This window comes from Lethenteron reissneri, chromosome 3 (genome assembly GCF_015708825.2).
Source record: "Lethenteron reissneri isolate LAM-NWPU_2019-01 chromosome 3, ASM1570882v1, whole genome shotgun sequence".
In the NCBI taxonomy this organism is placed as follows: domain Eukaryota; kingdom Metazoa; phylum Chordata; class Hyperoartia; order Petromyzontiformes; family Petromyzontidae; genus Lethenteron; species Lethenteron reissneri.
Window position 1 is genome coordinate 2884608 of NC_083781.1, and position 24675 is coordinate 2909282.

At 46.7% G+C, this 24675-nt stretch overlaps 1 protein-coding gene across 1 annotated transcript in view; it reads left to right on the forward strand.

Moving 5' to 3' along the window:
- Positions 1-23910, forward strand: part of LOC133347772 (collagen alpha-1(I) chain-like) — a 41985-nt gene extending 18075 nt beyond the window's left edge. The window contains exons 5-7 of the mRNA XM_061560367.1: positions 15276-15338; positions 16165-16278; positions 19356-23910. Of these exons, the coding sequence (XP_061416351.1) occupies positions 15276-15338; positions 16165-16278; positions 19356-21040 (1862 nt within the window). The 3' untranslated portion in view covers positions 21041-23910. The remainder of the gene's footprint in view (positions 1-15275; positions 15339-16164; positions 16279-19355) is intronic.
- The last annotated feature ends 765 nt before the right edge of the window (positions 23911-24675 follow it).

The following is a 24675-nucleotide window of genomic DNA, read 5'->3' on the forward strand; positions in this document are numbered from 1 at the left end:
ATCGAAAACTCTTCGTGGCACTGAAATCCGCGATCCGTAGAAGTTGCCCGGGGCTTCCGGCGAGCTGCAGGAACAGCGTTTAAATCACACAGTCGAGCTACGCACGACGTCCTTTGTTATTTGTTTGATATCAAATCTAAAGAGGCCTTTGACATAGGCCCATGAGGCAGAGATGCGCACCATTTCGCTCTTAGGGAAAGAAAACTCACAACCTCACAATCGACAAATGTTTTCACAGATGACCGAAATTGCGTGATAAATTCCTCACATAATCCATTGGTCAACCGCTTAGGAGAAAACATCTTCCGGGGATTATAGAACGAACGTCCGCGGTACTCCTGCGTATTACGGGATCTGCAATACCGCCCGTATCAACGCGGATGATTGGAATCCTGCTGTACTGCATTCCAGATAATACGAATGAAACATGCGCTGGACACTGCACAAGGCCGGCAGAAGGAATCACCCCCAACCCCAGCGATGCTATGAATTGCCGCGGTGTACAGTGACTATTTGACAGAGAATCAATTTAGATTTGAAGTTTTCGTGACTGCAGGGATCCATACTTGTCACCTTTTGAACCCCATCAACCACAGCAAGAAACAATTGTTTCTTGCTATGGTTGTCCCACCTGATGACGGACGCTTGCGTTGCACCCGAAACGTCGAGATTTAATTAATTTTATTTTATACCTATGTGACATTACCGAAAGAACCAAAGAGTAGAGAATCAATTGTACATTTGACATTGTGGTGAAGGTTATCAGCCTCTAGTGGCTGCGGCGGGGGTAACGCAAAAATTCCGAAAGCGATGTGTTCCCCACCTCATGACGCAACTCCAATACCTCCTGGGATATAAACGGTGATCTGAATTCATGGGGATTTTTTTTTTATGACTCCGAGGTCAACGTCCAACCATCCCGAACGCAGCTGCTTGCCAGGTTTAAAGATAGCACGCACATTTTGGGATGCTGCCATTGGACTAGCGAAAGGGTCGGAAAGTTGACAGGGTTCAAAAGGTGACAATTTTACCCCACGACCCATTTCCACTGTCTGGTTATCTCACCTGAATAAAAGGAAATGGGAAAACACTGAAACTTGATCTAAATGCTGGTCAGCGTAATGTGGGCATCTCCTTATGGGCTTAATGGGGGTATTTTTAAGAAGGCACCTGCACCAAACATTCTATGAGATGCAAGGTTTTGGATCGTAGATATCTCAAGACAAGGCCTGTGGTTGTGAGGTTTGTGCCGAACAGTCCACGTGTTTACAGGATAATAAGACAACTGTTTAGCTGCTGGGACATTTTGTTTAAACAAAAGAAGGAACATCACTTGGTGTCTATTTTGTTGTGGAAACGAGAGGTGCTCTGGCGCGTGTGTGGTTGTCGTCTTCTCGGGCGTGTACTCTCCTTTGACTGCAGTTCAGTCACCAGTCTCGCAACATTGGTCATCCTCCCTTCATCGTAACGTGTCCTACCCACGCAGACTTATTTTCCTTAACTGCCCATTTGATGTGTCGAATTAGACATTTGTTTTCCGTCTAATCATCTGTGTTTCCCTCTCTTTCTCTCAGTGTAATCCCCAGCATGCATCTCTCCGCGCCCTCTGTGCACACCCTTCAACTTGTCTATCATTCGCTTTGCCAATGTCCATGAGCAAAACGCTGCAAATGGTGCTGAAAAACCCCACGGTACAACCAAGAAAATCCATTCAAGAGTTGCCCAAAGCAACTGAAAAAAACCTACGCAGTTCTAGCCTGTGACTTCGTTCATGAAGTCAGGCTCTTCATCATGCACCACTGCATTAAACCTACATTTCAAATATGAAAAATATTAACCAACCTTAAGTTTTGCTTTATGTCCCTACATAACTGTGTGCATCAAGACTGCAAGGTGTACATCATACATTGTACGAAACTATTTTTTTTATTTTACCGAGTAAGACCCACAGAAGCGACCTGGCTACAAATAATAGCTCAATAAAGTGGCTTATCAAGTGCAACTTCACTGCAGCCAAATACTCTAAATGCGTGATGTTGGTTCTAAATGTGGAGGGAAAACCCGGAGGAACCAGAGAAAAATCCACATAACCACAGGGAGAGAGACATGCAACCCCCAAATATAAAGGTGTCAGGGTCGAGATCAAACCCACAACCTCCTATACACCAGGCGAGGTAGTTAACATGTCACCACCGTGGCACCCACTGTGTGTATCTAGACTGCAAGGACACATCATACATTGTACACTCAGTGCCTAGTTAAATAAATGAATAAATATATAAAACTTTGGTTTGTTTTAATGCACTCATTGTTCACCTAAAATCGTACACAGTAAGTACATGTACACACACACGACCGTACTGAATAACCGGCGTTGAAAAATCAATTGCTAAATGCAGTAAACAGTCATCACACGCAACTACATTGGATGGGTCCTGCTCGCAACACTGGCAAGCACAGACAATGCTGACTATGGCGTGATCATTCGTCCTGTGACCGGGCAAGGGCAGCTCAATGGTCGAGTGAGCAGGTTATAATTGGAAACGGTCGCGAGTTCAAATCCTGGTTTCAGATTAACTTGGCCCATCGAACCCTCTGGGGTCAATAAAAATGAAGACCACGTTGTCAACTGTTGCTTGTCCTGTGGAGAGACTCCCTCCCGCCATGCCAATAGGGAATTTCCACCACTGGCTCTGCAGGACTGTGAACAGAAAATGAGCACCCAGTGCCTCAATGCTCTCTTTTTTAAATATATAACTTGAACTGTTACTGTGCTGAACTGCAGATAATCCTAGCAACCTGCCACAGCCCATTTGTTTAGCTTCCATCCATATGGGGATATTTTGTCTGCCGTGCATCCCACTGAACAATAACAGTGGCTGTTGTGTTTACAGCAACCTTTAAACCGCCTGCTATCACGGCTGAGAAATGAAAATAAAAGAATATATATAAACAACGATGAGTGTCGTATTTAGTCTAGGTGCAGTACTTGTGGGGTTTTTTTTCTCATGACATGCGGCGCGTGTGTGTTTGACGTCATGGGGCGGAGGGTGTCCGTGCCCGGCTGACTCTGTGTCGGCACGATCGTATTTTATAAATGCAAATGAAGGGGCCATGATATTTTGCATTCAAAGCCATGATTAAAAGTCAGAGTGAATTTGCTGCTCACAATGAGCATTGAGGCAGTGCTCATCTCCTGCAGTGCCAGTGGTGGAAATTCTACATTCCCGTGGTAGGGTGTGAAAGCAATCCATAGGACGACCACTGTTAGTGACCCCCCCCCCCTTCCCACATTGTATTGACCCCCACAGAGATGATGGGCTGAGTCAAGCCCCCAGTCAGGATTTGAATTCGCAAACCTTTCTTCACCTGCTCTACTACTGAGCCACAAAAGCCTATTCCCACCTTATGTAATCTCACATTCCATGTGGTGAATATGAAATATATCACAATGCATGACGGTTATGACACACTTTGCACAGGTTAAAGGTGCAGCCCCGCAACTGCTTTCTCGCGTCGCTGTTGGCGCAAGGACCTCCTCGAGAGGAAGCTCTAGAAACCCTCTAGTCCAGAGAGTATTTCGGCCTACTCTTTCAAATATTTAGCAACGGACCCTTTCAGTTGGATATGGCAATTTGGATTCACAAAATGTCTAAACACAGTGGCACGCAATAATCGTACAATAATTACACTGGTCAAAAAAAAAACATTTTTTTCTGGCCTGGACTTTTGCAACTGTTTTAGACTAATTTCAGGGTGCTGATTCCAAATCTGATCTCAGATTTGCTCTATCACATCTCATTTTACGCTATCGGCATACCCCATTTTCATTGATTTTACCCGAAATTAACTCTGTCACTTATGATTGCAAGTTGTTGCGAGTCAGTGACTGCTTTAGTGTTAAAATATGGTGCTGTATTTTTAGGATAGTGTGTTATAATATCATTTTATGTAGATATCCACATTTATTTAATATTTTTCTTCTGCAGTTGTTAATGAAAATGCAATATTTGATATCTCAAAAACCTGATGTGATAGACTGATGCCAGATTTGGAATCAGCACCCCAAAATGACCTTAAAACCGTTGGAATACCTTATGTCAGAAAAAGTGTGTTGACCAGTGTTACCTTATAATCCGCGTACAATATACTGTTCGCGATTATATTCTATAGCTGAGCACGATGGCAATATTCCCATGAGCTAAATGCCAATGCTGAGGGCTGTTAGCTACGAGAGGGCTTTCGGAGTTTGCGTAGTTTTGATAGCCTTCCTCTATTAAATGAGTGCAGACGACAGCGGCTTTTACGCATTTACCAAATTACTCCTCACGTTCAAATTAACTTGTTCCATGCTGCACGCGCCGAATCATTGTTAATCATCGTTGTTCAAATTAAGATTGAGACCTCAACTTTTGTAAATTTGGCGAACGCGGAGAGACGGAGCGCACTGGCGTTTGGAAAACCCTTTGCGGGATTTACCGAATGAGTGCTCCACGTTCGGCCTTGCAGACAGGCGGCTGCAGATACGTACACACATCTGTGTGACACTCACTCGAGTGACACTCGGGTTTTTGCCCCGCACTTCGAGTTTGTGACGCACCGCCTCATGGATTTTTTGCGCCACGTTATGAATCGGACTTATGATGATTCCGGTGCCAATTGAGACATTGCACGAGCCTACCCCCCCAGTGGCACTGGTTTAGCAAGCTGTGCCCCTTCCTGATTAAACTTGGCCGAGTCAAAACATGGTACGGCCTGAAAGTACATTATCCAGAAAACATTCTACGAATGGTATTTGCAAAAGAAGTTTTGTTTTTGAAATTCTCAATAACGTTAATAATATTCGTGAACTCAACTACTGTAATTGGATTGATTCAAAATGTCCCAAATGAGAATGCATTGACCACTATCTATCCATAAACAATACGTGTATGCTCTGAGACTGCTTATCTGGGCTATGTGGGTTATCAGCAGAGATCAGCAAAACCCATCGCTGTACCGTACTTGTGTGCTCCCACGTCTAAGCTACCCGCCTTAAAATATTGTTCACGATACTGTACTGAGTGGGGAGGCCCTCATGCACCAGTGGGTTGACAACAGGACTGTATTTTTCACAGAGTGGGGGGAGTGCTTCGGACACTGCACAGTGAGCCTAGCGACCTGCGTTCGATTCCCAGTCACGGATAACATAAGTCGCGAGTGGTACCTGAACCAGCACTGCCTCCCCCAGTACCCGGTACTCTCATCCATCACCAATACACACAGACCAGCGTGGCGATTTATGGTCAAACAACCCCCAAGACGCCATGGTGATGAGATGTCAATTACCTCGCCTGGTATGCAGGAGGTCATGGGTTCACTCCCGACCCTGACGCCTGCTCTGTATTTGAAGATTGCATGTCTCTCTCTCACCGTGGTCCTGTGAATTTTTCTCCGGGTCCACATTTAAAAACATGCATTTAGACCAGGGTTTCTTAGACTTTACTGCAGCCTTGCACCCCTTTGGTTCTCAATCGTAAGAACATTTACAATGTTAATAAATACGTAGGGGTTTCATGAAACAAAGAAGTAGCAATACGTGCCCGTGTTTAATACGTGTTTTGATTATTTACCTGTAAAAAATCTGGCATTTCTCGCACCCCCAGAAAGGGGAACTCACACCCCCAGGGGGTGCGTGCACCCTAGTTTAAGAACCACTGGTTTAAACTTTAGACAATTTCTAGATTTGAAGTTTTCATGACTGCAGGGATCCATACTCTTTGGTTCTTTCGGTAAAGTCACGTGGGTATCGGTTCCACCTGATGACGGTCGCTTGTGTTGCGATCGAAACGTCGTGATTTAATTTTACTTTAATGTTTTATACATACGTGACTTTACCGAAATAACCAAAGAGTTTAGACAATTCGGCTGCTATAAATTTCCACATGATGATAAGCCGTTTCGCTGAGCTATCATTTCTGATAGTCTGATCGCTTCTGCAAAAGAGGTATCTAGTAGCACAGTGGGGCCTTACTTGGTAAACAAAAATTACATTTAGTTTATACTTTAAGACTGACAGGCCGTCATAGCTGAGCAGCGGTGGCTACGCTGCACGTGGCCTGTGATCCGACGCTGGGGAGGTTAGCGAGGGTTGGTGGATGGCCAGACAAATGTTGTGAAACTCTCCTCCCATGGCTGTCGAGGAGGTGCCCATACACTGGGCTGGAGATGCCGAGATGGCAAAGTCTGTAGGGGATAGAGCGTTGTCCCCTCGCACACGTGGGGTTTCTCCCGAGTGCTCCGGTTTTTCCCCCTCATGTATACACGTTCATTAATCTGCGAAAAAAATCTAAATATTATAGAGAACCACACAGAGCTTGGTTACGCTGGCTCACTGCCTGGCTGCCTTACCGCCCGTCTGCAGTTTCTGCTCGAGGCTCCGAGTCATTCTAAAGAATGCTAAGATGATTTCGCGCTATGTCCCTATAGAAATGGAGGTGAGGATTGCCGGGTCGTCATGCTCATTTATTTTTCATGCATGAGGGTTGGCAGCAGTTGTCAAATTCTCGAAAGAATGTCGTTGTCTGATTGGCATTACACACAGGTTTGTAGAAACCCATTGCGGGAACACAAAGACGTGAAAACAGCAGTGCTGTTACATGGAGCACGCCCATGGAGTAGAACCATAACCCGTGAGTTATCAATGGAAATACTTTACAACCAGAGCATCCACCTTGTCTTCATCATTCATCACTATCATCATCAGCCATGGTCAATCGACTGCTGGATAAAGATGTCCCCAAGTAACTGCCACCCTTTACAGTTCAAATCATCATCATCATCGGCCATGGTCAATCGACTGCTGTATAAAGATGTCCCCAAGTCACTGCCATCCTTTACCGTTCACATCATCATCAGCCATGGTCAATCCACTGCTGGATGAAGATCTCCCCAAGTCACTGCCATCCTTGACCTGTTCACATCATCATCATCATCATCGGCCATGGTCAATCGACTGCTGGATGAAGATCTCCCCAAGTCACTGCCATCCTTGACCTGTTCACATCATCATCATCATCATCATCGGCCATGGTCAATCGACTGCTGGATGAAGATCTCCCCAAGTCATTGCCATCCTTGACCTGTTCACATCATCATCATCATCATCGGCCATGGTCAATCCACGGCTGGATGAAGGCTTCCCCCAAGTCACTGCCATCCTCGATGGTCCACTGCAAGATGAAGATCTCTCAAAAGCCGTCGCCAACTCTCATGATCCTCAGCATCATTAGCCGCGGTCAATCCACTGCTGAGTGAAGGCCTTCCCAACCTGCCGTCACGACGCCAGATCTTGCGATGCAACAATCCACCCGGCACCTGCTCACGAGCCGATATCACCGCTGCATCTCCTTCCCGGTGGATGCCCCTCGGACGCATTCCAAGCCTCGGCTGTCACTCCGTCTCGACCTTAGGCCGTCGTTCCTCGCCCGCGAGGTGCCCTGCCAAAGCCCCACTTTACTCGTTTGTTCGCAGATTAATGATTTCATTTACTTGTGTCTGTTCTCCACTGTACGTGTTCGATTATTAATGATACAAAACAAAAATAAACTTGTTTTTTTTTTACCAGGTAAGGCCCACTGAGCTCTTTTTTTAGAAACGGTCTGGCCACAAATAAAAGCTCACCAAAGTGGTCGATAACGTGGAAATTTAAAGCAGCCAAACTCTTAAATGCATGTTAATTCTTAACGTGGAGAGAAAAACCGGAGGACCCAGAGACAAATCCACGCAATCACGGGGAGAACGTGCAAACTCCAAAAATACATCATGGGACATTTTTTGGCAGTATCAAAGTATGAAAAATAAGAATGGGGTTTACCCTTTCTGGTAATAAAACAGGAGGTGTAAAGCTGTTCCAACAGCAAATAGATGCCCTTTGCAAGGAATTAATTCTGCATTAACCACACGTGCTTGTGGTGAACTTGCAAACAAAACCATGCTCTGATAATATCCGGCATTGTCTTTGAAACTGATTTGCCTACACAAAATATACAGCAGGTGTCAAGGTCGAGATCGAACCCACAACATCCTCCATCACCCACTACAGTACTGCGAAAACTGGACAGGGCCCTTCTGAAAAAGAGTAAGGAGACTCAGGCTGTCCTGGTTAGCACGGTTGGCTACGTACGGTGTGAAAGAAGTTCAACATACGTACAAGTGCCGTAAGAATAATACTCCAAATCAAGGATCAGACGCTGAATGTGCAAATAGGAGGAGCTGTGCGCTAATTCTTACTATTATGTGTGACTATTAACATCTTTACTTAATTCAAGGGTACCCAGCAGTCAGTTGAGATATGGATTATCATGCCAAGCCTGCATAGTCATTAATACTGAGGTTAAGCTTATACGTGTTCATTTGATTAAGAAAAGTACAAGTAGTCAAGCCCTGTGGTCGGATTATGTTACTTTGAAATCACCAAATGTAGGATTCTGTTCCATTACGTCTAAAACCCACAAGCAATCAGTCATTAATCCAAGTAACCAGTAATGAGAGTGCTTGTCCTTCTAACACTTAATGTTTTTTGCTGCATGTGCCAGAGCATTGATTAACACAGCAGGCAAGTAAGTGGAGCAGCGAGGGAACTAAAGGCTGGCTCTGAGCATCACAGCGTCTGTCATGAATGCCTCAAACCAAATTGAGTTTATCTATTTGGGGTGTGAGCGAAAGACAAAAAACACCCAGCAGTTACATGTTTTGTCTGTGAACCACGCCGTTATGGAATGTGGTGCCGTGCGGTAAATAAAAAGAAAACATTAAAATGCGATCATAAATATTTCAATTCCTTGACACACATATATATAAGCCACTCACTGCTAAGTCAATCTTGATAACCCGCATCTCGCGAACAACTTCCCACACTTGGCTTTGCCAAAACGGTGATGCCTATTTGGTTGCTAATAAGTTCAGGGACGAGAATGTGAAAAGCTGATGGGGGGTGGCAGCAACAAAAGCCTCCGGGTCCTCGGTGACACGGGCTGAGTCTCTCATTCGACCACAGTTTGTGCGATAAGATAAGCCGCCGTTAACATTTACGCGGGATGGTAGTAAGGGGTGTGCGAGGAACGCATCCACAATCGACAACAACAACAAAAAGGAGGCATTCAGCACGGGCAGCGCCGTGCGTCGCCATTGCGTGAGAAGCATTTGATACACTCGAGCAAGTGAAAATAAGAATCTCTGGCTTTCTCACGATTTTGGAGAGATAACGAGCCTCCCATTGTCGTGATGGGGCTACAACAAACAAGAGGCGGCGGAAGCATGGTTCGCTGTCTCTCTCTCTCTCACATTTACTCTGTCTCTCTCACACACACACACACTCGCTCTGTCTCTCTCGCACACACACACTCGCTGTCTCTCTCGCACACACACACACTCGCTCTGTCTCTCTCGCACACACACACTCGCTGTCTCTCTCGCACACACATACTCGCTCTCTGTCCGGTGTGTGCAATGTGGTTGGCCCAGCTCCACACCCGGGAAAGCTACTTTAAGTTTCCCATTACTGATGGGCACGATACAATGTACCGTGGTGGGCTTTTATTTTTGTTTTTTGGTTATCGAGCGTCAATAAAGTTGAGGTTATCTCGAGACTCTACATGTGTCGTGCAAGCTCGGATGGATGTGTCTGCTGTGTGAGGCACGTACCAACGCCAGCGTCCAAAACACAAGAGACAGCATCGGAGGTCAAGTGTCAGGATGCGCTTGCGGTCAGCAGCGATCAAACCGGACGCTCGGGTTTCAAAACGAATTGACGGGTTTTGGTACGGGGCAACCGATGACGACTCCACAGGTAGATTCCATCCATTGAGTGAATCCAGTAAGAGGAGCGAACCTATCCGCTCTATCGCCACCTACCGGCACATCGCAGACTCACGGTCTGCAGCAGCAGCAGCAGGAGCAGCATCCGGTGCACGACTAGGCGGTCACCCAAGCGAGCAATTCCCTCGCCTCGACCGTGCTTATCTTCGCAAGATCCCACCCAGATTGGACCACGTATTCAGGGTGATGTGGTCATCTGAGGCCAAGACGAGATCCCAGAGTGCAATGATCGTACAGGTTCTCCAGACAGTCGGCTTGGCACGGCCGGTTTCTGGTAGACTACACAGACACCTTCAAATAACAGAGGCCCGTCAGACCTTGGCGTGGAGAGATGGATAGTTTCAAGGCGGGAGCCAAGCCTGCGCTATTCGGCCAGACGGCTGGAAATTGTCTATTGTCATTTTTTTCTTTTATTGAGATCGGTTAAACGTTTCGTCATCATCAGAAGCCACAATTAATCCTGTCCAAGCTGCCACCACCCCCTCCCCACGATCCCACAATGCCACAATCCACCCAGCACCTGCACATGAACGGATGTCATATCTCAGACCGTTTTTAAAACAAATGTTATTAATTATTTGTTATTGGCCCAAATTGACGCTGAAACTCTAACGACAACTGGGCTGGCTCCCTGGGGGTCGCGATCCACAGACTGAAATGTTTTGCTGCATTGTGCCAGTGTAATAGCGCCTGCCTCTTTTATTATAAAAGCCCGGCGTTCCGCTCGTCCGTCAACTAAATGATAAGGAGCCTTTCAGAAGGCTCCTTATCATTTGGTTGTAGAAGAAGAGGACATCAGTGGGGGGCGACGGGCGAGGCGCCGAAGCTTCCAGAAGCCCTTTGCAGGAGCTCAAATGAGGCAGTCGTAGGCTGTCGAAATTCCAGTTAATAAAAAAGGCCTCCTGCAAACTGTTACCGACAGGAGGAAGTGCAACAATTACTGTGCATTTGTGTCAGGGTGGCTGGAAGTTGACTCTTTGTTCCCTCCTATGCGTGGGCTCTTGTCTCAGCAACTAAAGTTTCCGACTTGGGCATGGCACGAGGTGGGACGTTTATCCCACTACTCTTAGGGGCTTCGATAAATTGTCTCACTCTGTGCTGTTGGAACCTTGGTATTTATAATCTTGTAAAAAAAACAGATGCAAAGGCCGTCGCAATTGCCAATGTTTGTTTGTTGTTAACCTTTCACCTGGAAATTTGCGTTGTCTCCAGCGTTACCTATCCGATGAACCATTTACAATATCCCCCTGATTTGTGAATCCTACAATGTATAGGTGTGCACCTGTCGAAGGGGCGTTACGTCGCTACCTGAACGCCGTACGACCTAATTGAGTGGCGAGAGGGGTGGGGGGTCAGGTGAGTTGATGACCGGCGAGTGGGTAGCGATTCGTTATAGAGGTTTTTTGGGGTTAGATCGCGTAAATATATAAATGTGTCGTTAAACCCGCCACCATCCGACACGTAAACAGAACATGGCAATTTCGTTACTAGTACAGCACGCCGGTGTGTTGGAGAGCCAAGCCACAAACAACATTTACAATCTGGAATACGACGTTTCGCCAGTAACACACCAGTGTGCTGTACTAGTAAGGAATCGGTAAGTTCTGTTTACGTGACAAACCTTACTCATTGGCTGTATCAGGTGGTAGCGGGTTTAACGACACATTTTTATTTATTTACGTGATCTAACCCCCCCCAAAAAAACCTGTATTAGAGATATCTGTGGTTACTCGTGCTTCCGAGTCGTTCTCTCTCGACGAGAGTCAGTAAATCCTGTGCATCATATCACAAGTTCAAATAATATTTTAAACATTTATATATTTACGCGATCTTACCCAGAAAAACCGCATTATGGATGATATTGGTGTCTAAAGCCTACCACGTGTTAAACTGGGTGGCGATTGTGGGCGAGTGGTGGATTTCATGACGTCACCCCCCCCCCCCAGCTGCCCCACTCATCACTGCGTTAGGGAGTTTAGAGTATTTGCCTGCTGCTATAACAATGCCCACGTGATGATGATGACGATAAGCCACTTCGTTGAGCTATCATTTGTGGCAGCCAGACCGCTTCTGAAGAAGAGCGACACGTCAGCTCAGTGGTTGGGGGCCTTTACCTGGCAGCATAGAAAAAAAATGATTCGTTAGTTTTAGACAACAACAAAAAAAACCCCACGCGCGCACGTACCAGCTCTGTTATCCCCCGAAGCGCACAGACACCTGGGGGAGCCAGGTGCGGGCGAGGCGACGTCACGGCCCCGTGCACCTGACGTGAGCGGCGTGACAGCACGAGGCCCCCTCCCCCACCACCACCTCCACCAACCCCGCCGTGTCTCAGCCCGATCTACAATCGGCTGTGGGTGCACTTGTGGGCACGCTCCCCTCTGAGATTGGGGGCTCCTTTCTGATCTCTCCTCCGAGCTGGCGCGACCATCAAAAGCACTCAGTCGGGTAATGTCCTTTCCCCCCCCCCCCGTTTTTAAACGCTAATAATGTTTCTTCTCATTCATCTAAATAAGATTTGTTTTTCATGAATGTATACTTTGACAGAAGGTGGTGGGTGGAAATGATCATTATTATGGGGTCTGTGCATTGCTGAGAATTGATGTATAACTCTGCGGGAGATGACAGAGGATTGTGTGGTTCAGTTGTGGAAGTGATGTGCTCAGCATTGATTAGTACAAAATAGAAAGCAGATGGAAACAAATACATCGATGTTACATCAGTAATATATTTAGTTCACCAGTTTGCTTTAATCAGTGTCGGATTACCCTAGTAGCAAAAGTAGCTACATATGCTACGGGCCCCGCACTTTCAAGGGCCTCGCGCTAAATACTTTCAAGCTATCAATTCCGGTTCAGTGATTCTGTACTTGCTCTTTTACCATAGTACTATACTGCCTTAAACTTTTATGAACGACTGGGTGTTTAAGGTTAGCGATTTGTCGTATTATCTGGCTGTATAGCAAATGAAAACATACAATTGCTTTCCGATGTAAGTTAAAAATGTGTGTTTTAATATTTACGTGTGTTTTTTTTATGTAGAGCCCCTTTATAACATATGCTCCAGGCCCCGCACTAGCTTAATCCGACACTGGCTTCAATCAGTACCGATGTGAAAGCATAAAACATAAAATGAAAGGCGAATGTAGCTTTTATTCTGATTGCCAAGATGTTAAAGTGGAATGGCGAAACGTTGCCGCCTGAATCTCGCCCTCTCGCATTTCCACGCGTTACCGCTTTGCTTTTACAAGTAATGTAAATGCCTTCTAATTGACGCTTCCACAGACAGTTTGAGATTTCTTAACGGAGAAACGTGCAGTGAAAAGCGTTGCCTAGGTTATCAATGCCTCGGCGTAAATACTCATAATAATATATAACAAATTATCATATTACGGCATTACGTTCACTGACATCAAATTATGTGCAAAAGTTGCTATTCATGGTAATGACAACTTCCATTTGGCATTTGCAAAAACTACGGCACATTTCAGCAGAGCTGAATGGCCACAGTTCAATAAAAGCTGCACTATCTTTTATAAAAATGTGGAGTATTCCAGCAATGAAAGTCTATTATTTGTTTGAGTCGTTGACGCTTAAATTACTGCACGTTGAGTTTGTGAAACAGATTTTGGAATAATGGGCAGTATTGAGGCATCATGTATGTTAATGCCATGTTATTAAGCAGCCATCAATTAGTTTTTTACTCTCCAGCAAATGTCCACATTGTGAAAAGTACCGCGAGGTGATCTCGTTCCGATGTAAAGTCGCAGTGATAAATTATGTGTACTACGTCGACAACAGGAGCAACGCGAGTGACCGAAGAAACATAAATATATCCACAACTAGCCTCATGACTCATCAACTTGCGTACGCACCGACCGACAACGGCAGATAGGCAGATGTCACCTTCCCACCAGTGTGTGTATCAGTACTATTTTACAGAATTTCCGATGCAATGCTGTTTACCAGTCATATCGCGCGCTTTTAGATGTGCTTCTGCGGCCGTCTGGAATGTACATCCTGCTGATATTAGGAAGCCACTGAAGCTATGCACTTATACATCATCTCGATTGAAAACTAATATATTTAGAACTGCTTTTTGTCCTTCCCGTGCAGCTCTGATTAGCACGGTTGCCTAGGTACGGTGCAAAACAAGTTCAACATGCAAACATAGATTTATAAAAACAAATTAAATAGCAAACACTGTAAAAACAAGCACATCCATCCGCCACAACGAGGCCAACGTAGGCTGCTTAATTCGTAATATTTTGCCCTTCCCAAAAAGCAAATGACCCGATTTATTTTTCCAGTTGTATGCGTTACACCTCGCCTGTTCCGGACTTTACCCCAAGTGAAAAACTTATCGAAGGATCTCTTTTCAGAGCATTCCTCCACACTTGATGCTATTGCAACATTGTATGCTGTCTGCAGAGCTGTAAACTACGGCGTAACGTTTTGTCTGGGTGTTGCCCAGGATGCAGTCTATCAAATTACGTGGGGGGCTAATGGCGCTTTCCACAGAGGTGGAGGTCTCAAGATATCTGCTTCAGAAAATTCTGTCTGAAAAACTGCTGTTGGTGTCATGGTCCATCACATACTGGACTTGCAATCCAGAAGAGATCGCCGATTCGATCTCTAGGCGCGGTAGTTGAAACAATGGTTTCTTAAATAGCTAAACCTCGGTTAGCCGACAGGCAGGTCCGCGTGTGACGGCGTGGGTACACTCTTCCAAGATGTCCGGCTGGTATGGAAGAGTAGGCCAAAATAACCATCTAGAAGAGCTCTCTAGAGCTCTCTCCAGTGGAGGCCCTTCCGCCAGTAGTGGCGTGAGCGAGCAATTGCAGGGCTGCGCCTTTAGCTTTTTTTTTACTCTGGTAACATTTGCTTTGAGCACCAATTTCCTAAAAAAAAAAGATTGTAATTGTCGCATATGAGAAACATTTTCAGACGTTCATAAACGTCTTCATTTTTTGTGTGCTACCTTTTGCGTTTTTACACCTAATGCTTATTGTGGTGAATGTAGCGACCTCCAGTGGTTGGCAGGGGCTGGGGGTGGGTAAGGAACCCATCACATGAAATGCATACGGATCTAAACATTGTAATCGATCATTGCACAGGTGACTTGATGTCTGCAGCGTGAGCTTAAGAATCTATAATAATTACAACCAATAACTTCGTGGCCAGGTAGCTCAGAAGCCAGAGGGCTGAGCTGGTACCGCTCGGTTCGAATCCGGACACCCGCAGTGACCAAAGCGCATTGTTGTCAAGTGGAGCAATTTAATGGTCACAGGCTGCAGGAAATAAAAATAAAAACATCACAATAACTTTGGTTCTACACTTATTCGTCTAAATTCTAGCGATGAGAATTTAAATGATAGTTTTGACTGTCATGCGACGGACGTTGCTTCTCTGATGCAGAATGGGAAAGTGCTGCCCTCTACTGTGTGTGGATCAGAGGCCACGAGAAGGTACAACTCCAAGGTAGCTCTGTGATATCCCCTTCCGCGGGCCGTTCCCCAACACCAAGGCTCGGCACTGCTCTGCAAGAGATCCGAATGGATTCTATGTCTCGTGATGAGACACCATTTCTCACAATCGAGAGATAAAACTGGGGGCAAAGACAATCAATGGGCGGTGTAGTTGAACCCCGCAGTGTACAGCACCCGTAGCCGTATGGTGCTGTCGCCATCTCGCCACAGAGATTGAGGGGTGCATCCTCTCCATCGAAGCTGCACGAGTTTGGCCAGAAGGGGCCCAGCCACCCCCTTGCCACTCCTTCCACTCACTCCCTCTCTCCAGCCGCTCCATCCATCCATCCATGAAATTGATGTTTCTCACCACTCCAAAAGCAAAGTTTGTGGGGAATAATAGCCATTTTCTATACTGTTGAGGCATAAGAAACTCGAAAATAACACACACAGCCAGAACCATCGATACATCGAGGCTCAGGGAGCAGAGGTGGCCATGTTAGTGAGATCCCAGCCTGTTAATGCAGAGGCAACCAACAGGGTAATGCAACTCAGAGAGTCGGAGATAACAGCCAAACGGCAGAAAGGATGGAAGCACCACAGAAAGTTACGACTTTGCTAGGTTAATAACGTCGTTACAATTATTGCTCAGCTTATACCCATCTTCTCGGTTGAAATTGTCTCCGTGTTTATATAGTTCTCCCGTCTTCCAGCATTGAGAGATATTCTTCTTTCCTTGATATGTCCTGCATGTGTTGTGCCTCAGAGGTGGCGACCCCAGAGTGATACTGATGCACCGCACGTTGTTCATGTGGTATCTGCTTTTGTTGGTTAATAAGGTACCCTTCTGTCCATGGCTGTTGCACAGATCCTCACGATGAAGAGGAAGGAGTTGGTCTATGCTTTGCTGCTGAGCGTCACTTTTCACTGTAGCCATGGAGCTACATATCTAGGTAAGAAAAACGTCCCTCCTCATTGCTGTCCACCCATGTAAACACTCATTCATTGGCCAATCACACCTCGATATAGAGAGGACAGCAGAGCTTGGGCAGTTGTTGGCGTCAGCTCATCGCATCGACGCCTTCTTGCATCTCTGTGGTTAGTTTAACATGTGGGCTTTCGTGACCAATATCATCCATAATACAGGTCTTTTATGGGGTTAGATCGCGTAATAATAAATGTGTCGTTAAACTCACAACCACCCGACACAGCCAATTAGTAAGATTTGTCACGTAAACAGAATAACGAATTGGCATTTTCTGTTTACGTGACAAACCTTACTAATTGGCTGTGGTGGGTGGTGGTGGGTTTAACGACACATTTTTATTTATTTACGTGATCTAACCCCCCCCAAAAAAAACCTGTATTAGAGATATCTGTGGTTGCTCGTGCTTCCGAGTCGTTCTCTCTCGACGAGAGTCAGTAAATCCTGTGCATCATATCACAAGTTCAAATAATATTTTAAACGTGCAACGTTAGGCCAACGTTGTTGACATGCGGGTAGCACCTCTAGACCTGCATTGGCCTGACATTGGACAAACGTTGCATTTTTACTGGGTACCTACATGATACATAGCCATTATCGTTGGGATGGGACCACAAGATCAGGACTTGCCAAGTTCCCTCTCTCTACCTCTCATGATGCATGCAAGCCAAGTGTCTGCATCACAGAGTGCAACCGGATCGCTCTCGAAATTGTAAAATTTCGCCTGTGGCTGCTTTATCCATATCTGTGCGAGTAGTTGCGCAACAAGGAAATCAGACGGGGTATTCAAGATTTTAACGGCCAATCATAGCTCACGAATGTGCAGCACATGATGAAATACGCGTTACAAATTATAGAGCAGTTCGACTCTTGATTGTTCAGCATAGTTTGTTTCTACCGTGAGCAGCCAGTTGCACAACTGCTCGCAACTGGTTACATAAACATGAATGTATGCAAGTGATTCAGTTGCATGCAACCAAATTGCGCGACCAATCACTCAGTTGCGGATCCAGCTCAAATGCCACGATATCCAAGGACAATTTTAGGGCAATCGCTGCTCACAAACGTCACCAGCACGAGTGGCCACACCATTTCCCCACGGAGTTCAACTCCTAAAGATGCCCGCAGTAGTTGCGAGGGGACAGCTTCTAGAATAGATGCTCAACACGTGGTCTCCCCTGGAAGACCACACTTGGATTACGAGCAGCTGAGAAAACGTAGGTGCTTAATTGGAAGAAAAAAAACATGTAGTTTCCCAAATGTCGACAAATTTGATTGCTACTCCCCCGAGTAAGAAAACTGGGATGGCAACTTTGCATCACAACCACGGAGGTCACGTGACCACCGAGTGTCGCGTGCTCTGCAGACCAATCACTGTGCATAGACTATGCCTATCGACAACGCCGTCTTTTTTTATCGGCTCCACAAAACTTCGTCACCATGCCACTGCCTTTCCAAGATCTCGTAGGGGATGCATTTCCCATGACATCACCGCAAGTAATCCAGAGAGCTGTCACCATCGCATTTTAAGCCCCCTCGCAAGCATCACATGGTCATCACATGGATACGGGTCGAGGAGCATTCGTTCATCGCCACGTTCACCCCCCACCCCAACCACAGGCAAAAACAAAAAGCGCCCGTAAACATGCACGCATCACAAAGGCACGCGCGCAAACCACACACAGGGACAAGCTCATCGCACGCAAACACAACACAACCGCTCAGCGCCCTTGCCGGCCGTAAGAGTTAATGGACCATTCTTCACCACACTTATCAGTGTCGGTCAATGAATCGGGGCCACCCAGGATAAGTGCAAATATCACTCTGCACTGATATGGCCATGGCCGGGAATCAAACTCAGACCATTGAATTCGTAGCGTAGCGCGTTAACCACTGTGTCTGTGCTCCAAAAGAAATCAGGTATTAGCTATACAAAACACCCATGTTGGTGGTGGTGGTGGCGGCACACGCCTCTAATCAAGCCCTGTAGAGGCGAGGATTGGTGGGTCACACAATAGTTGTGAAACTCCCTTCCCATGGGCGTCGAGGTGCCATACCTTGGCTCGCCAGGAGAGGACAGTGCAGAAAAAAAATGTGGACTCCACTTTTTTCCATCTGCCCCCTTGGCACGCTTGGGGTTTTCTTCGCGTGCTCAAGTTTCCTCCCACGTGTAAGCACTTATTAATTGGCCAATAACACCTGAATATATAGAAGACGGCAAGCGCTTGGGCAAGAGCTAGCAGCAGTTCACCGCATGGCCTGCCTTCTTGCTTGACTGTGCTTTCTCTTTGCACCCCACTCGTTCTCTCTCTTAGAATACTGTGCACGTTACTAGTTGAAATTATGTAATAGACAATATTATCTGGTACAATCAAGAAGATCGTTTACTCGCCTCTCCGGGTTGTTCGTTCCGTCTCCTCTAGGCTCTGCTCTCCACCCCAAAAGTAAAACTTTCAACCACCAGTAGATGAGCTTTCTCTTGCGCAGCCCCATGCAGTCTGGAATATCCTGCCACTCCACATTCGACAAATCAACTCCATCATGTTATTAACATCTGAATTAAATGCCTTTTTATTCATCTAGGCATGTGTTGAAAGATAGGTACAGTAATCACTTTTTGGAAATTTATATAAATGAGTCTTAACTTTTTGGCCACTCCACCAGTCGCCACTCCTGTGAAGGTTTCCTGGCTTGGTTGGGAAGTTGGGATTGTGGTCCGGGATGTGTAGACCTCGTAGACTCAATTCTTTGTTGTGATAACCCGTGTTGTTGCTTGTGCTCTGTGTGTTGTTGCCGTTTCGTAATTTGTTTATTATTTGATTATTTTGCTTGGTAGTAGGTTTATCATTTGCTTGGTGTGTATGTGTGTTGGGCTTCTTTTGCGCCGTGCATAGCCAACCGCGTATATGGGATTTGGTCCTCATATATAATTAATGTACAACATTGTGGGATGCTGTTGGCAGGAATAACACCGCTATATGAAATGAAAGTATTATTATTAACAACGTGAATTCCTGGTTTTGTCACTTTATTTATTTGTTTCAGATCCTCGCTGCCAGGCCAATGGCTACCGGGACATTGGCTTGCCTGGTTATCCAGGACCTCCGGGGCCCCCTGGCTCGAATGGGGTCTGCAGGGCGAATGACTGCAGGGGACAGAAAGGAGACAAAGGAGACCCCGCGCTGGCACAGCCATGCGTGAAGGGAGCAAAGGGCGAGAAGGGAAATTTGGGGTTGATGGGATTCCCTGGCGACAGTGGCTCGACTGGTCCACGTGGACTGCCTGGTCCGCCCGGTTCCCCAGCCGCACCTGGAGAACCTGGACCGCCGGGGGCCAAAGGAGAGAAAGGCACTAAAGGTTGCTCTGGAGCACTTGGAAGTCAAGGTCTGCAAGGTCCTGTTGGTATCCAGGGGCTGCCCGGGCCAAAGGGAGACACGGGTCCGAAGGGCCTTCCCGGAGGGGATGGTATAATGGGACCTCCAGGGACGGAAGGACTAGAGGGAATACAAGGGGACCACGGGGTTCCAGGAGATAGAGGACTGCCAGGTGGTCCAGGCTTGAAAGGGCATCCGGGGAGATCCGGCCCACCTGGAAAGCCGGGTGGCGGAGGGAAGGAAGGGCCTCCCGGCCCCGTGGGTGCTATTGGGCTCCCAGGAAGGCCAGGGCCAGCAGGGATGCAGGGGCCGCTAGGTGTACAGGGGGAGTGTGGACTCTCTGGGCCGCCGGGTAGTTCTGGCTTTCCAGGCCCGAAGGGAGACCCAGGGCCTCAGGGTGACCCAGGAATCCCAGGGCACCCTGGGCCCTGTGGGCCTCCTGGAAAGGGACCATGTGGACCTCCGGGAGAAAGAGGGAATCCAGGAGCATCAGGTATGACGGGACTGATGGGGCTGCCGGGACCACTGGGGCTGGTGGGGCAAGTTGGACCGCCGGGACCGAGAGGTGTGTGCAATGATAACTGCTACTGCCAGCCGGGGCCACCCGGCCTCCCCGGCCCTCCAGGCCCACCCGGCAATAACCACACGCCAAGTCCGTGTCCTCCAGTAACTCCCCAACAACCGCCTATTAGACGTGCTTGTGAAGTAAATTTCTCGTCACATTGTCCTCCGTGTCCCACGCGTCTGACGGGCTCGGGTAGGAAAGCTAGGCGTAAGGCGTTGTCGACGAGTGCACGTGCTTTCTTAAACCATTCCAGATCGTCTTGGCCACCAAAGGTGACCGAGGTGGCGTTTAACCAAAGTCGCGTCGGAGTTGGTGAAAGGCCGAAGCTGAAACGGGCTCAGGGTAAATCCAAGGGCTGCTGTCCGGACTTGGCAGCGTTCACGGTCAAGTCCTCCATGCTAAACCCCCGCGTCCCCTCCCGCATCAAATTTCGGGAGGTCATCTACAACAGGGGAAATCACTACAACAGCACCTCAGGTAAATTCCAGGCCGCCCTCGCCGGCGTGCACAACTTTGCCTACAGCTTTAACAGCGACATGGACGTGTGCGTGGGCCTCTACAAAAACGGCGAGGTCGTCTCCCAAAACTGCAACGGGCCGAAGCAAAGTTGCAGCGTGAACGTCTTTGCTGAGAGCGTCTTGCTGGAGGTGGAAGTGGGCGACAGCGTGTGGCTGGAGCTGTCGTCGCAACGAGAGAACACGCAAGGGGGGGCTGAGAATAAGCTGCAGGCCACATTCTCCGGAGTGCTGGTGTTCATGGGGTCAAGCGTATACAGAGATGGTTACGTTTAAGGTGCGCACACCTTGTGTGCTAGCCACGGGGTCGGCAACCTTTCAAAGAAGAAGAAGAAGCATTTTTGTTTTTGTCTTTGACCAAAATAGTTCCGAGAGCCGCATCACACGCAGAGCTACTTGTACACAAACACAGCAGCAGGTATTCAACAGATGACAATTTTTTACTTAAATAAACTAAATAGGTGATGGAATAAACTGCGCTATTTTAGTTTTCCCCCTTTAGTTATTCTTTAACAATACAGTTTGACTGCACATTTTGTCATCACCAAGACCCATTCCCTGCCATATTTAATAAATTATCTTTCCGTTAAATTATGTTTAAGATTTAATAAAAGATTTAATTAAAAAAACTGCTGCCTACACGGGGGCAGCCGAAAAGCCGCTAGGGGGCATCCAAAGAGCCAGAAGGGAGCAGTCAAAGACCCACAAGGGGGCATCCAAAGAGCAACAAGGAGACAACCAATGAGTCACAAGGGGGCATCCAAAGAGCCACAAGGAGAGAACCAAAGAGTCACAAGGGAGCAGTCAAAGAGCCACAAGGGGGCATCCAAAGAGCCTCAAGGGGGCAGTCAAAGAGCCACAAGGAGACAGCCAAAGTCACAAGGGGGCATCCAAAGAGTCACAAAGGGGCAGTCAAAGACCCACTAGGGGGCAGTCAAAGACCCACTAGGGGGCAGTCAAAGAGCCACGAGCGGCCAGCCAAATGGCCACCGCATGCGGCTCCGGATCCGCCGGTTGCCGACCCCCTGTGCTAACCGGTCCCCAGGAATCATCAACAGCCTTGGGGGTGGTTATACCAAAAGTGCCTCCCCCCTGTCCTTCCAGATGTGTTTTGATCGAAGCAGCCAAAATGACCATCGCCTCCCCCCATCCCCCCGCGTGATGACTCGTGGAAGGAATATATGCTACTGGTGAACCAAAGCATTTGTGTTAACACGTGTTTTGGGTGGTTGTGTATTCACCGGCACGTGTGTTCCTCTTGTGGAAAGTTGCGTTTGTTGCGCTCTTTAAGGAAAAAAGTGATTTTGCAGATTATTTCTCCATAACTTGGAAGTGGCTCAGGCTATTAACCGTCTAACACGACTGCGTGGTGTCACGCGCTGCCCAAAATTGACGTCACCGCAGTGCCGTCAATTATCGATAGGTCGACAGATTCGACGGGCAAACGCACATGTCAGGCTGAAATAAGCGTTAAGTGTTTTTGCCACTAAATATGTCGCCTAATATTTAACTTCGTTTCATAAATACAAGAGTAAAAAATATATATCAATTTTAATCACAGAAATAATGATAGGCCTTTGTTAAACTCAGCTTAAACACAATAATAATCCCATCTTTGGACAGATATTCCATCAGCCTCATGCTGTTCTTTAAATATATACTTTAAATGTAAGTGGTACATTAAAATACTTCATCATTAAATCATCAATCTTGATCTGAAGCTTTCGTGACTGCAGGAATCCATACTCTTTGGTTATTTCGGTAAAGTCATCATTCGTCAAATAAACACGCATGCAATCTATATTTTAATATTGATAAAAAGTTAACTTGCATTATATCAATGTTCTTTTTTTTTCCTACATTAACACATCAGGAGGGTGGCACAGTAGTTTGCACATTGCGCGATTAACCCAGCAACGCGAGTTAGATTCTCAACCGCGACTATCATCAAATGGTGAATTAAACCTTAACCAGCCCTGGGCCTTCCTCTTTACCAACCCGCACTGACTATTACGGTGAAGCAGGGAAGCTGCCATCCAGCAGTGGATTGAAATAGGGTTTGAGAATTATTATTCATAGTGAAGAGTCTTGAGTTAAAAAGACGCTTAAGTTGATTGACGCCTTCACGTTATTCATGTAAGTTCTCGAACTGAGCGTTACATATTATAAACTGCCTCTGCTTTGTATTGGCTTTATTTGCAGGTGTAATAATACTAATGGTGCTAATACGAGTTATACTTGACGGAGAGCTTGTTGCCGCGGGGGATAAACAACGCTCACGATTCACGGTGCACTTCGCAAAAAGTTGACGGGCCGGGCGCTGCTTCCATCCAGCCGAGTCACCTTGGCAGAGAGAGTTGTTTCAAAGATTGCACACGCAGGGGCGGGGGAAGGGGGGTGGTGGTGTGCTCTGCCAGGTGGAAATGGCCAACACGGTGTCACATGGCTTTGAACCCCCTTTAGACCTCTTTTCCACTGTGCAAACCGAGCCACACCGGGGCCATTCCAAGGCAGCTCGACACAGTGGACAGGTCGAGACACTTGTAGATGATGTACTCATGCTGTGTTCGAATAGCACCGACTGACGTCGCATGCAATAAACTCCTGAGCGAGATTCCAACATCGTGTAAGGCCAGCGCACATCACTGTTTGGTTCTGGATCGGGCACAGAACATAGCAAGCGGAAAACAGCCTGTGCTATGTGGGGTCCATGCACTGGCTCGGATGTGCCAGTGGAAAAGGTGTACCGGTGTGAACTGGTGCTATAACATGTACACACACGTATACACGATTCCTACTTAGGGGTGGAACGATTCACCACTACCGGAGAGTCAAAGAATTGTCACAATTCAGGATCGCGGATGGATTCACGAATCCACTTCATTTGAAGCATTGTGGTGAATGGTAGCACCCACCTCAAGTGGCAGCAGACGTTATGTGCACCGATTACATACAATATATATGAATATTAAAAAAGAATATCTTTACACTTGCGATTTAATGCATGTATATCGTGAGCTCATTTCATCTCTTGTCAGCATTTGTTGATTTCGCCCTGTCGATATGAATGATGTTTTCCTTAGAATGTCTGTACGACTTTACAACATATTTTGCCGCTTGATAGGGAAATAAAACGTATATTTTCCCCCAAACTATTTAGCCCAAGTTATTTTATTATGCACAACACTGGGGAGTGCAATGTGTGTGTGTGTGCGTTGCACCATACTGGATTACACCCAAGGATCGTCGGCACATGGATAAGTATCATCTGCACCCGTAAATGAACCCACTTCCTGCCAATCCGCTGATCTCACCACTGACTCCCAATCTTGTTCAGAGTCAACTCAAGGATCAACTCTCACCAACAACTTTAAGATCTAAACCCAGTGCTTTATTTCATCCAGAAAGAGTCCGGAAAGCTGTTCCGGGAATGGATGTTGCACCCAGCCACATCCATTTCGCCTTAGTTTGTCTTCATGTGTATTAACCTGCTCGTAGGATTATATAAATAAAGGGTACAATACTTTAACATAAAATCAGTAAAGATAGGTAAAAGCTTGTACCCTAGTAGTAGTGCCTAAAGCCGATAATCTCTACTGCAAGGCAGCCAGCCTAGCAGCGTTCTGGAAAGTAAATGAGTGAAACATAAACCTCTAAGATGATGTTGATGCCAACGGTTAATGAATGGGATCATGGCATCTCTCTCGCTTGTGTCACTAGGAACTGAGAGTGTGGCACTCGTCTTGAGCTTGGCGCAAGACAGGAGGGACACTACATTGCCCATGTGCACGTCAAGCAGATCGGCTTCAGAAATATGGGGAGCCAATCTGATTTTGGAAAAATATCTCTGCACCGCGCAAAATCTGCTGATTATGGAACGCTCTTAATCTTTGCAACAACAAAAAAAGTTC